The sequence below is a fragment of the Nicotiana attenuata genome, unplaced genomic scaffold, assembly GCF_001879085.1.
Source record: "Nicotiana attenuata strain UT unplaced genomic scaffold, NIATTr2, whole genome shotgun sequence".
Classification (NCBI taxonomy): Eukaryota; Viridiplantae; Streptophyta; class Magnoliopsida; order Solanales; family Solanaceae; genus Nicotiana; species Nicotiana attenuata.
The window spans coordinates 136,290-152,892 of NW_017670298.1; the positions used below are offsets into that span (position 1 = coordinate 136,290).

At 39.0% G+C, this 16,603-nt stretch overlaps 1 protein-coding gene across 1 annotated transcript in view; it reads right to left on the reverse strand.

Moving 5' to 3' along the window:
• LOC109237436 (casein kinase II subunit beta-1-like) overlaps positions 1-4,576 on the reverse strand; it is a 5,870-nt gene extending 1,294 nt beyond the window's left edge. The window contains exons 1-3 of the mRNA XM_019403743.1: positions 4,068-4,576; positions 1,631-1,849; positions 88-197 (exon numbers count right to left, since the gene is read on the reverse strand). Coding sequence (XP_019259288.1) covers positions 88-197; positions 1,631-1,849; positions 4,068-4,305 — 567 coding nt within the window. The 5' untranslated portion in view covers positions 4,306-4,576. The remainder of the gene's footprint in view (positions 1-87; positions 198-1,630; positions 1,850-4,067) is intronic.
• Positions 4,577-16,603: the final 12,027 nt, after the last annotated feature.

A 16,603-nucleotide genomic window follows, 5' to 3' on the forward strand; every position in this document is an offset into this window, starting at 1 on the left:
TGGGGCGGGGGGGGTTTAGAGGAAACAACCAAAGCAGATAACACCAGAAACCTAGAAACGGCGACAGCCTGACATAAGATGCATTACCATTGCAGCCATCCCCTTGCTGGTCAAAATATATCGGACGTGGATCAAGCCATAGAGCATCTCTGCTGCTGATTCAACCAATTCATTCTGCCCTTCAGTGAACATATCACCTATTCAAAGCAGGACAAATTAAAAACTCCTATTAACATTTTTAGTTGCAGTAAAATAGAGACCAAAATTTGCACTTAGAATGGAAAGAATGCCTTGTTTCTCAACACGAAAGCTGAAATTAAAAACAAAGGAATCCAAAAGCTTGGTATGGCACTATATGTACAAGGACAAGCTAGTAAGGAAGAGGTTATTATTTTATTCTGTTAAGAGAAATGGACCTTGGTTTGATTCAACTCCTACAACTAGCTCATGAGATGAGTAATTCCCAAAGACCATACAAGGAACAACAATTCATCTCCTCAACCTATGTGGATATTCTAACACAAGATTCAACAGTTTGTACCGAAAAGCCTGTTTAATTAAGCAAAATAATAATCCCAAAGTTAGAGCACATCAATTTTCCTAGCATTGGAATTCATTCAGTGACCACAATATCTGATTACAGCGGCATGCCTCTTCACAAAAATGAAACAAATGAAAATCCAATATTCTGCAAAGCAGACAGAATTATGTACAATATTTTTTTGATCGGTCAGAATTATGCATAAATTTAATAGTATCTAATTTCAAGGTAGTCTTTTTTCAGTCAGAAATTTGCAAAGAACTAAAAAATCCCTATAGAAATTGGCTCTGTTTTCATCCAAGTTAAGCTAGACGTCCCAAACCAATTAAGCAAAGTATCTGATCTGGGGGATAAGCTGGGGACCAGTTCAGTACTTCCTCTTTCATTTTTTTTTTGGGGGGGGGGGGGGGGGTGGGGGAGGGGAGGTCCCAATTCCTTACTTTTGTTTCAAAAAGGTTGCCTTCATAAAACAGATACACTATGCTTCAGAAGTTTAGCAGGCTTATCAACAGAGACTGAATGTTTATTTGCGCTAGCTTTTTATCAATAGCCACCACCAGAAACTACCCATCCCCAGGAGAGTTTATCTATTGAAACAAGAAATTTTTCCAAATTCCTGAAAATGGAACCTGCAGAAGTAATGCCCAAGCACTACACATTTAAATCTTGAAAATATGTTTAATAACAATTGGAATTGGAAAGGAGACGTCCTACAGAAAGAATAATTAGATGGTGGACTTGGCAGATTGATTTTTTAACCAGCCGTACAAGCTAAAACAGATCACCGACTGTTTCCATCAGAAGAGATGAAGCTTAGATTACACCAATGATCTTATACGCAGTAACTGTATAGCTCTGCAGGAGTACTGAAATAACAACATGATTCCAACAACCTTGAAGTGCCAAAGACAATAACCAGGCAACTCTTATGACGTTCAGTATGTTTCCACTATGACTAAAATAACCTAATCCTTTTTATCTATGGAAGACCAAAAACTTACATCATTAGATTGAAACGACAAGTTAAATGTAGTTCTAGTGCAATTTATCCAAAAATATTAGGCAATCTAAAGAAGCAACTATACTTACCATGAGAGGATTCAACATCAAGGATTAGATCAAGTGCAAAGTCATAGTATGGAACTTGACTGCTCAATCCACAGAGGTTAAAATCATCTTGAATGTAGTCGTCATCAACCTCGCAGAAGAACTCATTCCCACGCAGGTTACAAAACCAAGTAATCCATGATGTGTCATCTCCATCAGAACCACTAACATCAGACTCTTCACTGTCTGATTCAGATTCCTCTGCAAAATACACATCCATGGCATTTACTCATATCTTGCTTGAAATGCAAGTAAAAAAGTCAAATCATTAAGAAAACCGAAGCATAAGCAAAATAAAACGGCTGATGTCCCCAGGAGCAATGAAAACATAGTGGCCACATGCTTTGGCTTTTCCAGTATCTTCGGGTGAAACACCAAGACTCAAATCAATAATAGTCTACCTCTCTAATAGTAACTCGAAAGACTCAAATCTGTAAGTCTACCTCTCTAAGATATAGCACTAGAAGATACCGGTAATCAAAGTTCAAGGTTGATGTCAAAAGAGCAGTGAAAATAGAGAGGAAACATGAGTTAGCTCTTCAAGTAACTATAGGTAGTAACTCGAAAGACTCAAATCTATAAGTCTACCTCTGTAAGATATAGCACTAGAAGATATTGGTAATCAAAATTCAAGGTTGATGTCAAAAGAGCAGTGAAAATAGAGAGGAAACATGAGTTAGCTCTCCAAGTAACTATAGGTAGTAACTCGAAACAAATTGATAAATACTCTAGATTTCAATTTCCGTGAGACACCAAATGAAACCATCAGTTAATAACCTGTTTACTCGTACCACCCTAAACCATAATAGCAAGATACTGCAGCTGAGTATTCATCAGTAGATCCATATACAACGTATCCAACTCTTACAATGCCTGGTAAGCAGGTCCCAAGATTCCCAAAAAAGAAGCAATTGCAAAGAAGACATAATATCGTAAGCCATGACCAACAATGAATCATGCTTACAACCAGGATACTCTGTAAAACCATATATCATTTTACCTTGAACGTTTTGAGAATCTATGAACTTTCTACAATGTAACTTCATAAGATACACAAGGAAGCAGAAGCAGAATAGAATGACATTCCAGTAATAGCTATTCCAGCCACATTCCACTTTCGATACTTGACAGAACTTTTCCAGTAATAGCTTTTCCAGCCACATTCCACCTTTGATACTTGACAGAATTTTTTTCACATCTCATTTACATGCTTTTTAGGAGAAATTGAATTTCTATTATTCCAGCCAAGTTAAATGCATTCTATCAGGAAATAAAACCTTAACTAAGGAAAATAGATCCATTTAAGACTCTACTGAGAAGTGCCAAAGAAGTCCCTTTTACATATTCATGCAGATAATGTAATTTCATAGAGTCATTTGGTCTGAATGCTATATGAAAAACATAAGCCATATGACAAAAAGGGAATACCTAGGATATAGAAGATCATAACATGAGTGATTCGGCAGATTTGGATTCATATAATATCCACACATGAGATACTTCATTCTACGATATATATATATATATATATATATATGCTTTGGAAGAAGCTTGTATAGTTTTGGATCAATTTTAGAACCATTTTCGATATGTAATTTGGAAGGGGAAGAATGATAGCCAACTGGAACTCCAAAAGAAAATTTACTGCCACCACCAAGACCAAAATGATGTAGAAACATATCTTCACATTTGGTAGACACGAGTAAAGAAAATTGTAATCCAACAGTTGACATCAAAATTCTTTTTTTTTTTTTTAACTACGGTGGGTCCAGGCCAGCTTGCGCGCACCTCGACTATTCCATCGGGTACCTGTAACTCTGTCGGAGATGGGAAGAAATCGCTTAAGCCTAATTTCTTTTCTTATGACAGTGGTGTCTTGATCAGCTTGCACGCACATCAACTATGCCACCTGGTACATGCTACCTCCCACTAGCACCGATACCGGGTAACTCTGCCAACAAAAGCTTAGGCAGATGGAAAGAACCACCTAATGTTTTTTTGCCTCCGCTGGTATTTGAAAATCAAAATACTTAACCAAACCTAAAGCCCAAAACTCATCTCCAGCTATTTATTCCTAAGATCATAAAAAGAAATGAATGATTAACTATTAAACTAACCAATTTTTATCTGCAAAGAGCAAAATCTTATGCATTCAAAAGCTTAAAAACTGGTTGTAGCAGTAGGAAAAACAAGTATTCCCTCTGTCCCATTTACGTAGCACACTTTAATTTTTAGTCGGTCTCAAAAAAAATAACATTTCTGTAACTATAAACTTACACACAATGAGATTATTTATAGTCACAGAGATATTTATGATTGTTTTAGGTCACAAATCTCTAAAGTAATCTTTTTTGAAAACTCCAAGGTCAATCAAACACAGCGCATAAAGTGGGACGGAAAGAGTAACACTTGTACATACCATCAGAGCACTTGTTTTTGGTGGTGAGAGTAGAAGAAGAAAGAGTATCCATATGCTGATCAATATTACGATGATGCGATTTTCCAGTTATCACATCTGACGTGGACGGAACAGCTTTCTCCTTCAACGCTCTGGATGTAGGTGCCGCTGAAGATTTCTCCAATTGCTTATCTAATGCAACGTTGATTATTCGCTTCCGATCCAACGGTCCTCCACCGCCTCCTCGATCTCTATACATTTCAATATCTATGCTTCTAAATTCATGTGTATATATGTTCTGAGAAATGAATGATTCGATTACACAAAACAACCACCGAAAGTTCTGGAAATTGGGGAAATCGAGAGAGAAGAACAAGGCCAAGCTCTTATTATTTGTGTATGCGTGTGTGTAGGGAGAGAGGGAGTTGGAGAAACGGAGATAACTAGGGTTTCATTTCGTCTACATTAGCGAGGGGAAAGGGAAAGGACACGACGCTCCTCTTCAGTTATGTTTTCTCTCTCTTCTTCTTCTTTTATTTGGGTTTTTCCTCATTTAGATTTTTTCTTCAACAGTCAACCTTCTTTGTTTTATATTTTTTGGCTGAATATTATACACCTATAATAATATTTGATATTTAAATATTTTTAGATGTTATCCAAAAATCAATTAGTTTTTCTTTTTAATATTACATATAAAAAATAAAAAAAAATTATTCAAATTTAAAATCTTAAAAGATATGCATACTTCACTAGTTAATACGTTATTAATAAATTCATAACGTATAAAGATTTAAACTCAAACACATACAATTTAAAGCTACCTAGAAAAATAAATTCTTTCAAGATTGATGAAACAACTTTGTAATTGTAGCTTGTTTCATAGATTTCATTCTCTTAATAGCGATATAACGCTTGAACTGACGAAGATTTGTCTAACTTTTTAGCAAAAAGGTATCAAATAGTTTTGCAATTAAGGAAATAGTAGGGAATCATGAAACTATGAAAGGGCTAACATCAATAATAGGAGAAGGTATTGATTAACAAGTAGCAATTAAACATGGAAGCATTTAGAGCGTATAACAATTAAGACAGGGAAGGAATATAATCAAGGAAAAGCAGAAAAATCAGGGAAAACAGATAATTCTGCGACATATAAGCACTTGTCACCTCGCATATACGCCGCTCACATGAAGTTCACATAGTACATAGTCTGAGGGTTCCTAATTCCCTCAAGTCAAGGTTAACCAAGACACTTACCTCACTCCGCAGTCAATTCAAAGCTCTACCGGAGCCTTTCCCCTAGAATTCGCCTCCAAACCACTCGTATCTACCACAATTGACTCAATAAATCAAATATTGCTAAAGGAATCAATTAAAATGCATAAATCTAATTCCCCAACTTTCCCCCCAAAAAGTCAAAAATCGACCCCGAGCCCGCTTGGTCAAAACACTAGGTTTGGACCAATATCTATTTACCCATTCACTCCCGAGTCCAATTATGTAATTTATTTCGAAATCCGACCTTAATTCGAGGTCTAAATTCCAATTACAGAAAAATTCCTAATTCTACCCAAACCCCTAATTTTCTCCATGAAAATCCTAGATTTTAGGTTAAAATTTTGTGAAATGTCATGAAAGATTGAAAGAAAATGGGTTAGTATCACTTACCAATGTTTTGGGAAAGAAATGGTCTTGAAAAAATCGCCTCTAGGGTTCTAGGATTTGAAAATTTGATGAATGAGAGAAAAATCCCATCTAACTTAAGTTTTACACAGTTGCAGATGTCGCAATGTAATGTCATGTTCGCATTTGCGAGATAGAGGTCGCAATTGCGAACTCCTCCCAGAATCCTAGTAATCGCATTTGCGATAAAGTGGTCGCAAATACGAACCCTGATGCCCTCGCAAATGCGGACCATCCTTCGCAAATGCGAAGATAATCCCAACAGTGCTAAGTCGCAAATGCGACTCTGCCATCGAAAAACGGAACTGGCAAGTCCGCAAATGCGAACTTTTTTGTAACGACCCGGCTGGTAGTTTTTAGAATTTAAGCTCCGTTCAGCGGCATAAGGCCTTGAACAGCTTCATATTATATGTATCGACTTGCGTGACCGGATGATTCGGAGTCGAATTGGAAGAAAGGTTCTAGTTTTAGAAGCTTAAGCAATGAGAATTTTGACCGAAATTTGACTTTTGTGATATCAGAGTCGCAATGCGATTAGTTGAACAGCTCTGTTATGTCATTTCGGACTTGTCTACAAAATTTGGCGTCATTCCAGGTTGATCTGATAGGTTTCGGCACGAGTTTTAGAAGTTGGAAGATTGGGAAGTTCATAAGTTTGATTCATGGTACGATTCGTAGTTTTGTCATTGTTTGATGTGATTCGAGGCCCCGAGCGAGTCTATGTTAGGGTCCCGGGGGCCCCGGGCATGTTCCGGACGAGTTTTGGATATTTTTCATAGTTTTGAGCATGTCTGTTTTTGGTGTTTCGCACCTGCAACACTTTGGAGCGCAAGTGCGGCTCCGCTTCTACGTGAGCCTGGCCTCTTCTGCGTTCATGAAGGCTTGGGAGCTTGCTCGCATCTGCGGAGGCTGGCACGCAGGTGCGAAGGCCGCTTTTGCGGTCCAGCGACCGCATCCGCGAAGAATTTCGCTTATGCGGCTTCTCCTTTCGCTTCTGCGATGCCGCTGGTGCGACTGTAAATCCCCAGATGCGGTCCCTGGCCTGGTTAGCTGAGTTCGCAGATGCGGACTCTTTCTCGAAAATGCGGTTCGGCAGATGCGGTTGCTTGTCCGCAGATGCGAAAGTCCTGGTAGAAACATTTAAGTCGAGGATTTGGCCATTTTCTTCATATTTTGAGTTTTAGACTTCGGTTTTTGGGGGGCTACTTATTGGGGTTTTCAAGAAAATCAATTGGATAAGTGTTCTTCACCTATTATTTAGTATATTCCATGATTTTATCTTCATTTTTATCCTTTAACTTGTGTTTTGAGTTGAGGAAAATGTTGGTTTTTGAAGAAAGTTTCAAAAGGAAAAATCATGATTTGAGGGATGAAATGGTATCGGAACTTGAAAATTTTAGTATCGCTGAACTCGTAGCGGAATGGGTGTTCCGATTTTGTGAAATTTGTTGGGTTCCGAGGTGCGGGCCCAGGGGTCGACTTTTGGGTCGATATTTAGAATTTGATAAATTAAGACCTTATGATCCAGAATAGTTTCTTATGAGTTTTATTTGGCTTTGAAGTTATTTTGTTTAGATTTGAGCCGTCCGGAGGTCATTTCACCTAAGAAGTTTATTTTTGGAGTACCGGTTTGTCTTCTTTGAGGTAAGTATCTTTCCTAACCTTGTGTGGGGGATTTCCCCTCAGGATTTAAGTCTTCTATATTGATCGTAGTCCGCGTACACGAGGTGACGAGTGCATGCTCGGACTTATTTGTGAAAGTTGGCCTTTTAGGGTTCTTAGGTCCTTATATTCACTGTGTATGAAACTGTTCTTGATATGATTGAGTTCCTATTTACTAGTTTCATCTCCACATGCTTTAATTAGTATTAATTGCTTTAGGATTCACTCGTATTGCCTATTTGACTCTTATTTGACTTAACTGAAGATTTTACCTCTTCTATTGTCATGCTATCTTTTCATAGCTGCTTATCTTTATTTGAAATTATTATAATGTCATCCTATAATTGTTTTGTCTTATTTGAGGTTATGATTATCTTTCCGCTGCTTCTCATTAATTGAATTATTGAATATCCTTCCTATTGCTCAACCTTAAAAGAAGTATAGATATCCCATATCTTAGTTGACTTGTCTTTATTTGGAACTATTTGACTCGTGTTAGCTTCCTTATTGTTGAATTTTATATTGTAGGATCGTTGCAACATATTAGTTTTCCCTTGTTGAGTTGTTCCCTTTACGCCTAGCATTCTTTACTGTGGTTATTCATTGTGAAGTGTGATAATAGGTAAATTAGACTATAATTAGACCCTAAAGAACCACATTTTTATATAGCTTTTATGGTAAAAAGTGATATCCAAATGCTCTGATTAGTGCTTTTCATGCTTTGCAGGCTATATCCAATAAAAGAAGTTTGTGGAGTATTTTTGGGATCAATTACGGAGAAAAGGAGGCCAATCATACAATATCCACAAAGTGCACCAAGCGAAGGGACAAAGCCAGAACTGAAGCTGGTCTGCCGCTGTCCGAGCGTAACCGCGGTAGGACCGCGGCAGAACACTCCTGCAGATTCTGAAGGCCATTCTGGCCGCGGTCCTGGCGTAACCACGGTAGGACCGCGGCAGGACGCGGAAAGTTCAGGGACCAAAGTGTCAATTCGGGGAAACTTGGTGTAAAACCCTTATAAGATGTAGAAAATCGCCCACAATAGAGAGGCTTAGTTTTTGAGATTACTTTTGGAAGAAGAACAAGTGTGAGAGATCACCCAAAACATCATAGTTTTCTATTCTCTTCTATTTTTATTGCAATTCTTCCATTATGAACAATTTATTGGTTTTATCTTCCATTGTCATGAGTAGCTAGATACTTTAACCTAAGGTTTTGGTGAAACCCGTTGGGGATGACTTTGTTGTTATATTAATATATTTGGAATTGGTTGTTAATCTCTGTTTGTTCATCTATGTTTTGATTGTGGTTAGTTGAAAGGGCCCTCAATTATCCGTCCCTATTTAGTATGTATCTGCTTGAGAGAGAGTGCATATTTAGGTGATTGTACGAATAACATCACTCCCGGAGTATAGACGAGAGTCATAACCGAGGGTTTAGAGGTAGGATTAGAGATAACGATACCTCGGATGCAATCTAAGTGAACTGTTTTGTGAATCTAGCTAACGTAACTTGAGAAAGTGCGTCTAGTAAATTATCATAATTACTTGAGAAAGATTTATGATAGCTAGAGCGTTCATGATTGATAGAGACAATTAAGTCTGAGTTAGAATACATATTCAACCAAGGAAATCAACAACGGGGGAAACCATTACCTTAGATCTTATTCCAATTATATACAAGCAAGCTTAGTTAACTTCCAGCTTTATTTACTTTCAGTTTAGTTGTTAGACATATCATCAATTGTGAAGTACAAAGTTTGGGAAAATTGACTGTGTGAATCTAGTAAATCTGACAAGAGTAATTGATAGGTTAATTCTTTGTGGTTCGACTCTGGGCAGAAATACCCAGACTATATTTGCAACGTCCGTGCGTGTCTTTTTATAAGGCATAGTTTGGTGTTATCAAATTTTGGCGCCGTTGCCGGGAAATTAACGGTGTTATCAATTACAATTGAAAGAAGTACAAAAATTCTTAGTGTAGTCAGTTTTCTCTATACTCAATCTGTTCATTGAAATTCTAACGTTTGAACTCTTGTGAAAATCAGGTGTATGCCTAGAAGTTCCTCGAGGACTGGAGAACTGCTAGAAGGACTTTCAGACCCCGAGAAAACATTCAAGGCATTGAACCGTGCTAACAAGAGGCTCCAACAATCACATCAGTCACACCAGCTCGAATTTAACATGGGTGACGCAGAAAACAACATTGGAAACATTGGGGATCTGCCGGCAAACCCCAACGTAAGAGTAGTGGCACCCCTTGTGCCCGAAGCTGCACTTTATGATTGGGCACAGCCCACAGCTGATAACTTGGCCACTGCCATAGTTGTGCCCGCGATTCAAGCAGAGACCTTCCAGATAACCAACAACATGCTGCATCTACTGCAGAATAAAGGATTGTTCTCCGGATCACACATTGAAGACCCTCAGTAGCACCTGAAAATTTTTCTCTCAATTTGTGTGACACAAAGGCAGCCAAATGTGACCCCGAAAGCTATCAAGCTGCTCCTGTTCCCATTCTCTGTGACCGGGGAAGCTCAGACTTGGTTAAATTCGCTCCCTATCAATTCCATTGCCACCTGGGAGGAATTAGTCAAGCAGTTTCTGAACAAGTTCTATCCACCAAACAAGACGACAAATTAAACCTAAGACGGCATGAAATTAAAATGTGACAATTTTTTATGATTTTAAAATATTAAAAAATGTATGAAATGCAATTAAATAAAGAAAAATTCCTAAAAATTAATTAAAATTATTTTTGGCTTATTTTAGGAGTTATTTTCATATAGGGCAAAAATTAGGTGCTCACAAAGGCAATTCTTGGGTGTGGGAGTTGTTTATCTTGCATGCATGTGTTATGAAAGGGTGTAGGAAGATTGTTGAGCTAAAAATAGTAGATACTGGGTTGTGGGATGATGGTATCCACCATAGGAGGACCTTGAATTCTTAATGCACACCTAGTGTTTGATAAAATGCTCAAATGAGCTGGAACCATAATCATCTTCCTAATTTTTGGCTCAATTTGTTATATTTCTAAAATAGATCGAAGTTGCAAAGATTTCCAGAACATTTTAGAGTTTAAGGAAGCTCAAGTGAGGTATGTTGGCTAAACTATTCCCTTAGAATTGAACCCCATAATGTCATTGTACGTTCCGAGTTACTCATTATGAATCCCATATTCCGAATAAGCTTTTTGTCTAGAGAAATATATGTTCGATATGTATTCCGAATGCTCTTGTCATGTTATGTTATCATTTGAGAATGTGATCAAAGAATGGGCTTGATCGCTGCCTACTCCGCACTACTAAAAAGTAAGAAGAGAGGGTCGCAATAGCTTTTACCCGATTTGTGGGTCGGGATCGATTTCCACAGGGAGCTAGGAAGGGAGTCGAGTATCTATCTAGAGTGGAGTTGTGTAATTGTTCCAAATATCACTTCCAATCATTTTTGGTCTTTTCTTTATATTCTACTATTATCAACTATTAATTATAAATGCAGCTAGATTATGCTAAACGAGAATTGCTACAAGTTGTATCTAATCGTTTAAAAAGGCACTAGGGTAGTGACCTTCACCTAGGTAGCTAATTGACAGGTAATTGCATCTAAGGCACGATTGACATGATTGGGGAAATATGTTATAACCGTTGCTCAATACTACCCACTCTACATCTCTCGGTAGAAAGAGTGGTTTTGCCCAATTGACTCTCTCGAGACTAATTGGGTATGCATATTTTCCCGAGCAACTAGGGTTCAAGTCGGGTAATTACTCTCTCGAGGTTTAACCCTTTAATTGGGACTATCAAATCTCTTGAATCCATCACCATTCCTTGTTGGGTCAATTTTGGAGACTTAGGCTCTCTTTCTCAAGAAGAGCCTAGGTCAACTTAGCACAAACTAGTGTTTGCAACCACTAATTCATAAATTAAATCATAAAATTGACCCAAATAACAAACACCCATAATCAATCTAACCTTAAATCACAACACCCATCAATTACCCATACTAGGGTTGAGCCACAACCCCAGCTAATGGGTTTAGCTACTCATGCTTGAAGATAAAATCAGAGAAATAGATGAAGAGAAAGACATGTTAATTAATTACTAAAGTAAATACAAAGTTTCAATGATAAAAACTACGTAAAGGTGCCAAAAATGGCTAAGAAATATCGTCTCACGAGCTCAGCTACAATATTCAAATATCTGATACCCTAAAAATGAAAAAATGTTCTATTTATACTAAGCTAGAAAAATTGGACAAAAATGCCCCTGCGGGGTTAGTNGTCAATCCTCACTTCATTGTTCACATTGTCATCAACCACATCTTCAACTACCAAAGAACCACATCTTCTTGCAACTCAACATCATCATCAACAACTTGCTTTTGTTTCGAGGCATTCACATCACCGCCTTTTCCCACTTCGTGTTGTAACTGCCATGACATGATTGTTCCCACCCTTTGGGTTTCACTACCGTATCACTTGGTAGAGCACCCTTCGTGCGAGTATTCAATGATTGAGAGATTTGGCCTATTTGCACCTCCAAATTCCTAATTGAAGTATTGTGAGAAGCCAATTGCGCATCGCAATCCGCATTCTTTTTCATCATTTGTTCGAACATCATTTCAATTCTACCCATTTCATTACCCGAAGAACTAGGACTTTGAGAAGGGAAAGGGGGTGGATTGTTCGGTTGTTGGTACATTGGGGGCCTTTGAAAGCCTTGCCCCCGGTTTCCTTGGTTCCCATTGTTCCATCCTCCTTGACCATTGTTGTTCCAATTGTTGTTATTACCATTCCAATGCCCTTGGTTGCCTTGTTTGTTGTTCTGATTGGCCCAGTTGTTGTTGTGATTTAATTGTTCCTCCAATTACCATTTTTTTGTTGTTGATTGCCCCAATTGCCCTGGGGTTGCCACTATTGTTGGTTGGAAGAGTTGCCCCGTTGGCCTTGAAAATTGTTTACTTATTGTACCTCTTCATTTTGCTCATCATAGCTCTCATTTTGAAACCCATCACAATCATCATCAAATTGCTCAGAATTCCCTTGGTTTTGTTGCCTTAGTTGCCTTCTCTTGTTAACAAGCATATTCACACCCTCCATGGCATTCACTTGGCGAGGATTTTGGACTTGTTGCAACTGTGCCTTAGCCAATTGGTTCATAGTAGTTGTCAACTCCGCTATAGCCTGTCCATGGTCATGTAGTTCCTTATGCAAATGAATAACCGTAGGGTCACCTTGAGGAACACTGGCCCTACTTTGCCATGCGGAGGATGTATCCGCCATCTCATCAAGAATCTCACAAGCTTCGTCATAGGTCAACTTCATGAAATTACCCCCAGCCAATTGGTTGACTATGCATTGATTTGTAGTATTGATGCCCCGATAGAAGGTTTGTTGGATCATCGCCTCCGTCATATCATTATTGGGGCATTCCTTCACCATTGTTCTAAACCGCTCCCAAATCTCATGCAAAGGTTCCGTGGGTTCTTGTTTGAAGGCCAATATCTCATCTCGAAGTGCCGCCATGTGCCCGGGTGAGAAAAATTTAGCAATAAACTTATCCGCCAACTCATCCCAAGTTGTGATGGAATGGTTGGGGAGTCTCTCTAGCCAATCCAATGCTTTCCCCCGAAGTGGGAAGGGGAAAAGCCTCAACCTAATAGCATCCTCGGACACATTAGTCTGCTTGCTACCCCAACATGTATCCACGAACCCCTTGAGATGTTTGTAGGCATTTTGATCCGCAACGCCCGTGAAATACCCACGCTGCTCAAGTAAAGTCGACATCACATTGGTTATCTGAAAATTGCCCGCCCGGATTCTGGGATGGACAATAGCACTTGCATAGCCTTGGTTCGGTAGCACCCGAGGAACCGCTCTTGGAGGTGGCGGAGGAGGGTCTGGAATGTTGTCATTAGCATTGGCCTGGCGACCTCGTCATGGTCCGGGAGGTACAAGAGGCACCTCATCGTCTCCAATATCCTCAACCTCCTCCCCCCGCAAGCATATTTCCAAGAGGGTCATTAGCATTTAAAGCCATTTGGTACCTGTAGTAATCGCACACAAAAATTAGTAACAAAGAAGGAAAGAAGAACAACACACAAAACTAACTAAATAGATAGCCAAAACCGTTAGCTCCCTGGCAACGACGCCAAAAAGTGATCGCCGCCTACACCGCAGTACTAAAAAGTAGAAAGAGAGGGTCGCAATAGCTTTTACCCGATTTGTGGGTCGGGATCGATTTCCACAGGGAGCTAGGAAGGGAGTCGAGTATCTATCTAGAGTGGAGTTGTGTAATTGTTCCAAATATCACTTCCAATCATTTTTGGTCTTTTCTTTATATTCTACTATTATCAACTATTAATTATAAATGCAGCTAGATTATGCTAAACGCGAATTGCTACAAGTTGTATCTAATGGTTTAAAAAGGCACTAGGGTAGTGACCTTCACCTAGGTGGCTAATTGACGGGTAATTGCATCTAAGGCACGATTGACATGATTGGGGAAATATGTTATAACCGTTGCTCAATACTACCCACTCTACACCTCTCGGTAGAAAGAGTGGTTTTGCCCAATTGACTCTCTCGAGACCAATTCGGTATGCATATTTGCCCGAGCAACTAGGGTTCAAGTCGAGTAATTACTCTCTCGAGGTTTAACCCTTTAATTGGGACTATCAAATCTCTTGAATCCATCCCCATTCCTTGTTGGGTCAATTTTGGAGACTTAGGCTCTCTTTCTCAAGAAGAGCCTAGGTCAACTTAGCACAAACTAGTGTTTGCAACCACTAATTCATAAATTAAATCATAAAATTGACCCAAATAACAAACACCCATAATCAATCTAACCTTAAATCACAACACCCATCAATTACCCACACTAGGGTTGAGCCACAACCCTAGCTAATGGGTTTAGCTACTCATGCTTGAAGATAAAATCAGAGAAATAGATGAAGAGAAAGACATGTTAATTAATTACTAAAGTAAATACAAAGTTTCAATGATAAAAACTACGTAAAGGTGCCAAAAATGGCTAAGAAATATCGTCTCACGAGCTCAGCTACAGTATTCTAATATCTGATACCCTAAAAATGGAAAAATGTTCTATTTATACTAAGCTAGAAAAATTGGACAAAAATGCCCCTGCGGGATTAGTGCGGACCGCACAAAATGGTGTGCGGCTGCACTAGGCTCTTGACTCTGAAAAATCAACTCTTTGAACCCAGGCTCCGCGAACCACACAGAATGGACTGCGGCCGCGGAGGCATCTAGCGCGGTCCGCACAAACACGACCGCGGACCGCACAGGCTTGAACCTTGGCACTTGACATCTCTCTAAAGTTTGCTTCCGCGGACCGCATAAAATGGTAATGCGGCCGCGGTGTCTTCAGTGCGGTCCGCACTATATCTACTGCGGCCACACTGCTTTGATGCCTTAAAATCCAGTCTCTGAATCTCCCTAGTGCGGACCGCACAAAGTGTAGTGCGGCCGCACTAGGCTTGTTTGTCCTGAGTTGTCTTGCCTTTGATACTTGTGCAAGTTTCACTCCTTCTAAGCCAATTTTTGACATCTCGTCACTTTGTTGCTCAAACCTGCAATCAAGCACAACTTATGAGCCTTTTGGGACTATTTTGTAAGAATTTATAATCAAAGCGTAAGCAAGAAGGAGCATGAAACACGTCAAAATCCCTAGTTATCAGGGCTGTGTATTAAAAATGTTATGACTTCAAGCCAAGTTCAAATGAAGGCTAATATGCCAAATTGTATAAGAAATCTCAATGTGTTAAAGACTCTTATTTGCTCACTTGTGTACTTGATATCTTGAATAGAAATGCTTGTTGTTGGAAATCTATGATGATATTGAAAGTGAATAAGGTGACTGTGAAATATGAAATATGAAATATGGCCAACTTTCCAAATAAAAAGGGGATATTACAATTGTGACCACTAGTACCAATGGAATGAAAAGGTTTGAAAGAAGTATGAAATGGGATGATTGATAGAAAAGGGTGAAGTCGCGTATGAGACGGCCTAGCCGATAGGGTCGTGATCGGACACCATACCGCACACATGGTGGTGAATGTGTTGGAAATTGTAATTGAAATTATGATTGTGGTTGATGTCTCATATGAGATGGCCTAGCCGATCGGGTCATGATCAGACGCCATGCCGCACACATGGTGGTGACTGTGTTGGAAATTGTAATCGAAATTATGAACAGTGGTATATCGGTACTAAAAAATTTTCCAACTTAAAATATAGAAATTTACTTGAAAACTTATCTTATTCCTACTTTATGTGATTGTCCATACTTTCATTACTTCTCGTTCTTTTGGTAGGGTGTTTAGTCATATATACTAGTACTATTCGACAGTACTAACGTTCCTTTTGTCGGGGGCGCTGCATCTTTTATGGATGCAGGTTGTTCTACAGCAGGCGATATTGATCAATGATAGCGGTACACTCTCTTTTCAGCTGACTTGGTGAGCCCCACTTCATTCAGGGTCATGTATCTTTTGTTCCTCACTTATTGCGTTTGAGGTATAACTGGGGCCTTGTTGCCGGCACTTTCATAGTATTCTTTTGTATTTGTTAGAGGCTTCGTAGACATAGTGTGGGTTGTGTATTAGTGTTGGGAAAGTCAAATTATCATGATGTATTTGAATCACTTGTTCCACATCCATTATGAAAGTGTATGTATTTTGAGACTTAAAAAAGGAGTTAACAACGGCAATGGAAATTAGGGTTGTTAATTAAATCCCCTCAGTGTTTACTTAATGAGATATATTCTCTCTTTATTCATGGATGAGGTTGGGTAGAAGGAAATCTAATAGGCTTGCTCGTCTGGGTTATCTCGGTTGAGGTTTTAAATTGTCCTAGGATGTCTCGGAGCCGTGTCTAGTAGAGTCCTTCTAATCGGTGTGTTGTTGACCATATCTAAAAGTTGGAGGCTACATGGACATTTAGGAATGTTACCCTTCTTAAACACTCTAGATCGTGCGATAAAGCTTGACTACGAGGTTGTCTTCTAACTCGTGCGTTGAGGTTAAGGTATGTTTAAACGCTCTTTCGTCTATTCCAAGTAATGTTGTCATATGACACGACAAATGAGCAAAGGCCTGAATGTTAAGGAGATGGGACATGTATCATGTCGAATGAATGGTATGGACATATAAGATAAGTACATAGTAACATGAGCATACTTTATATGAGAA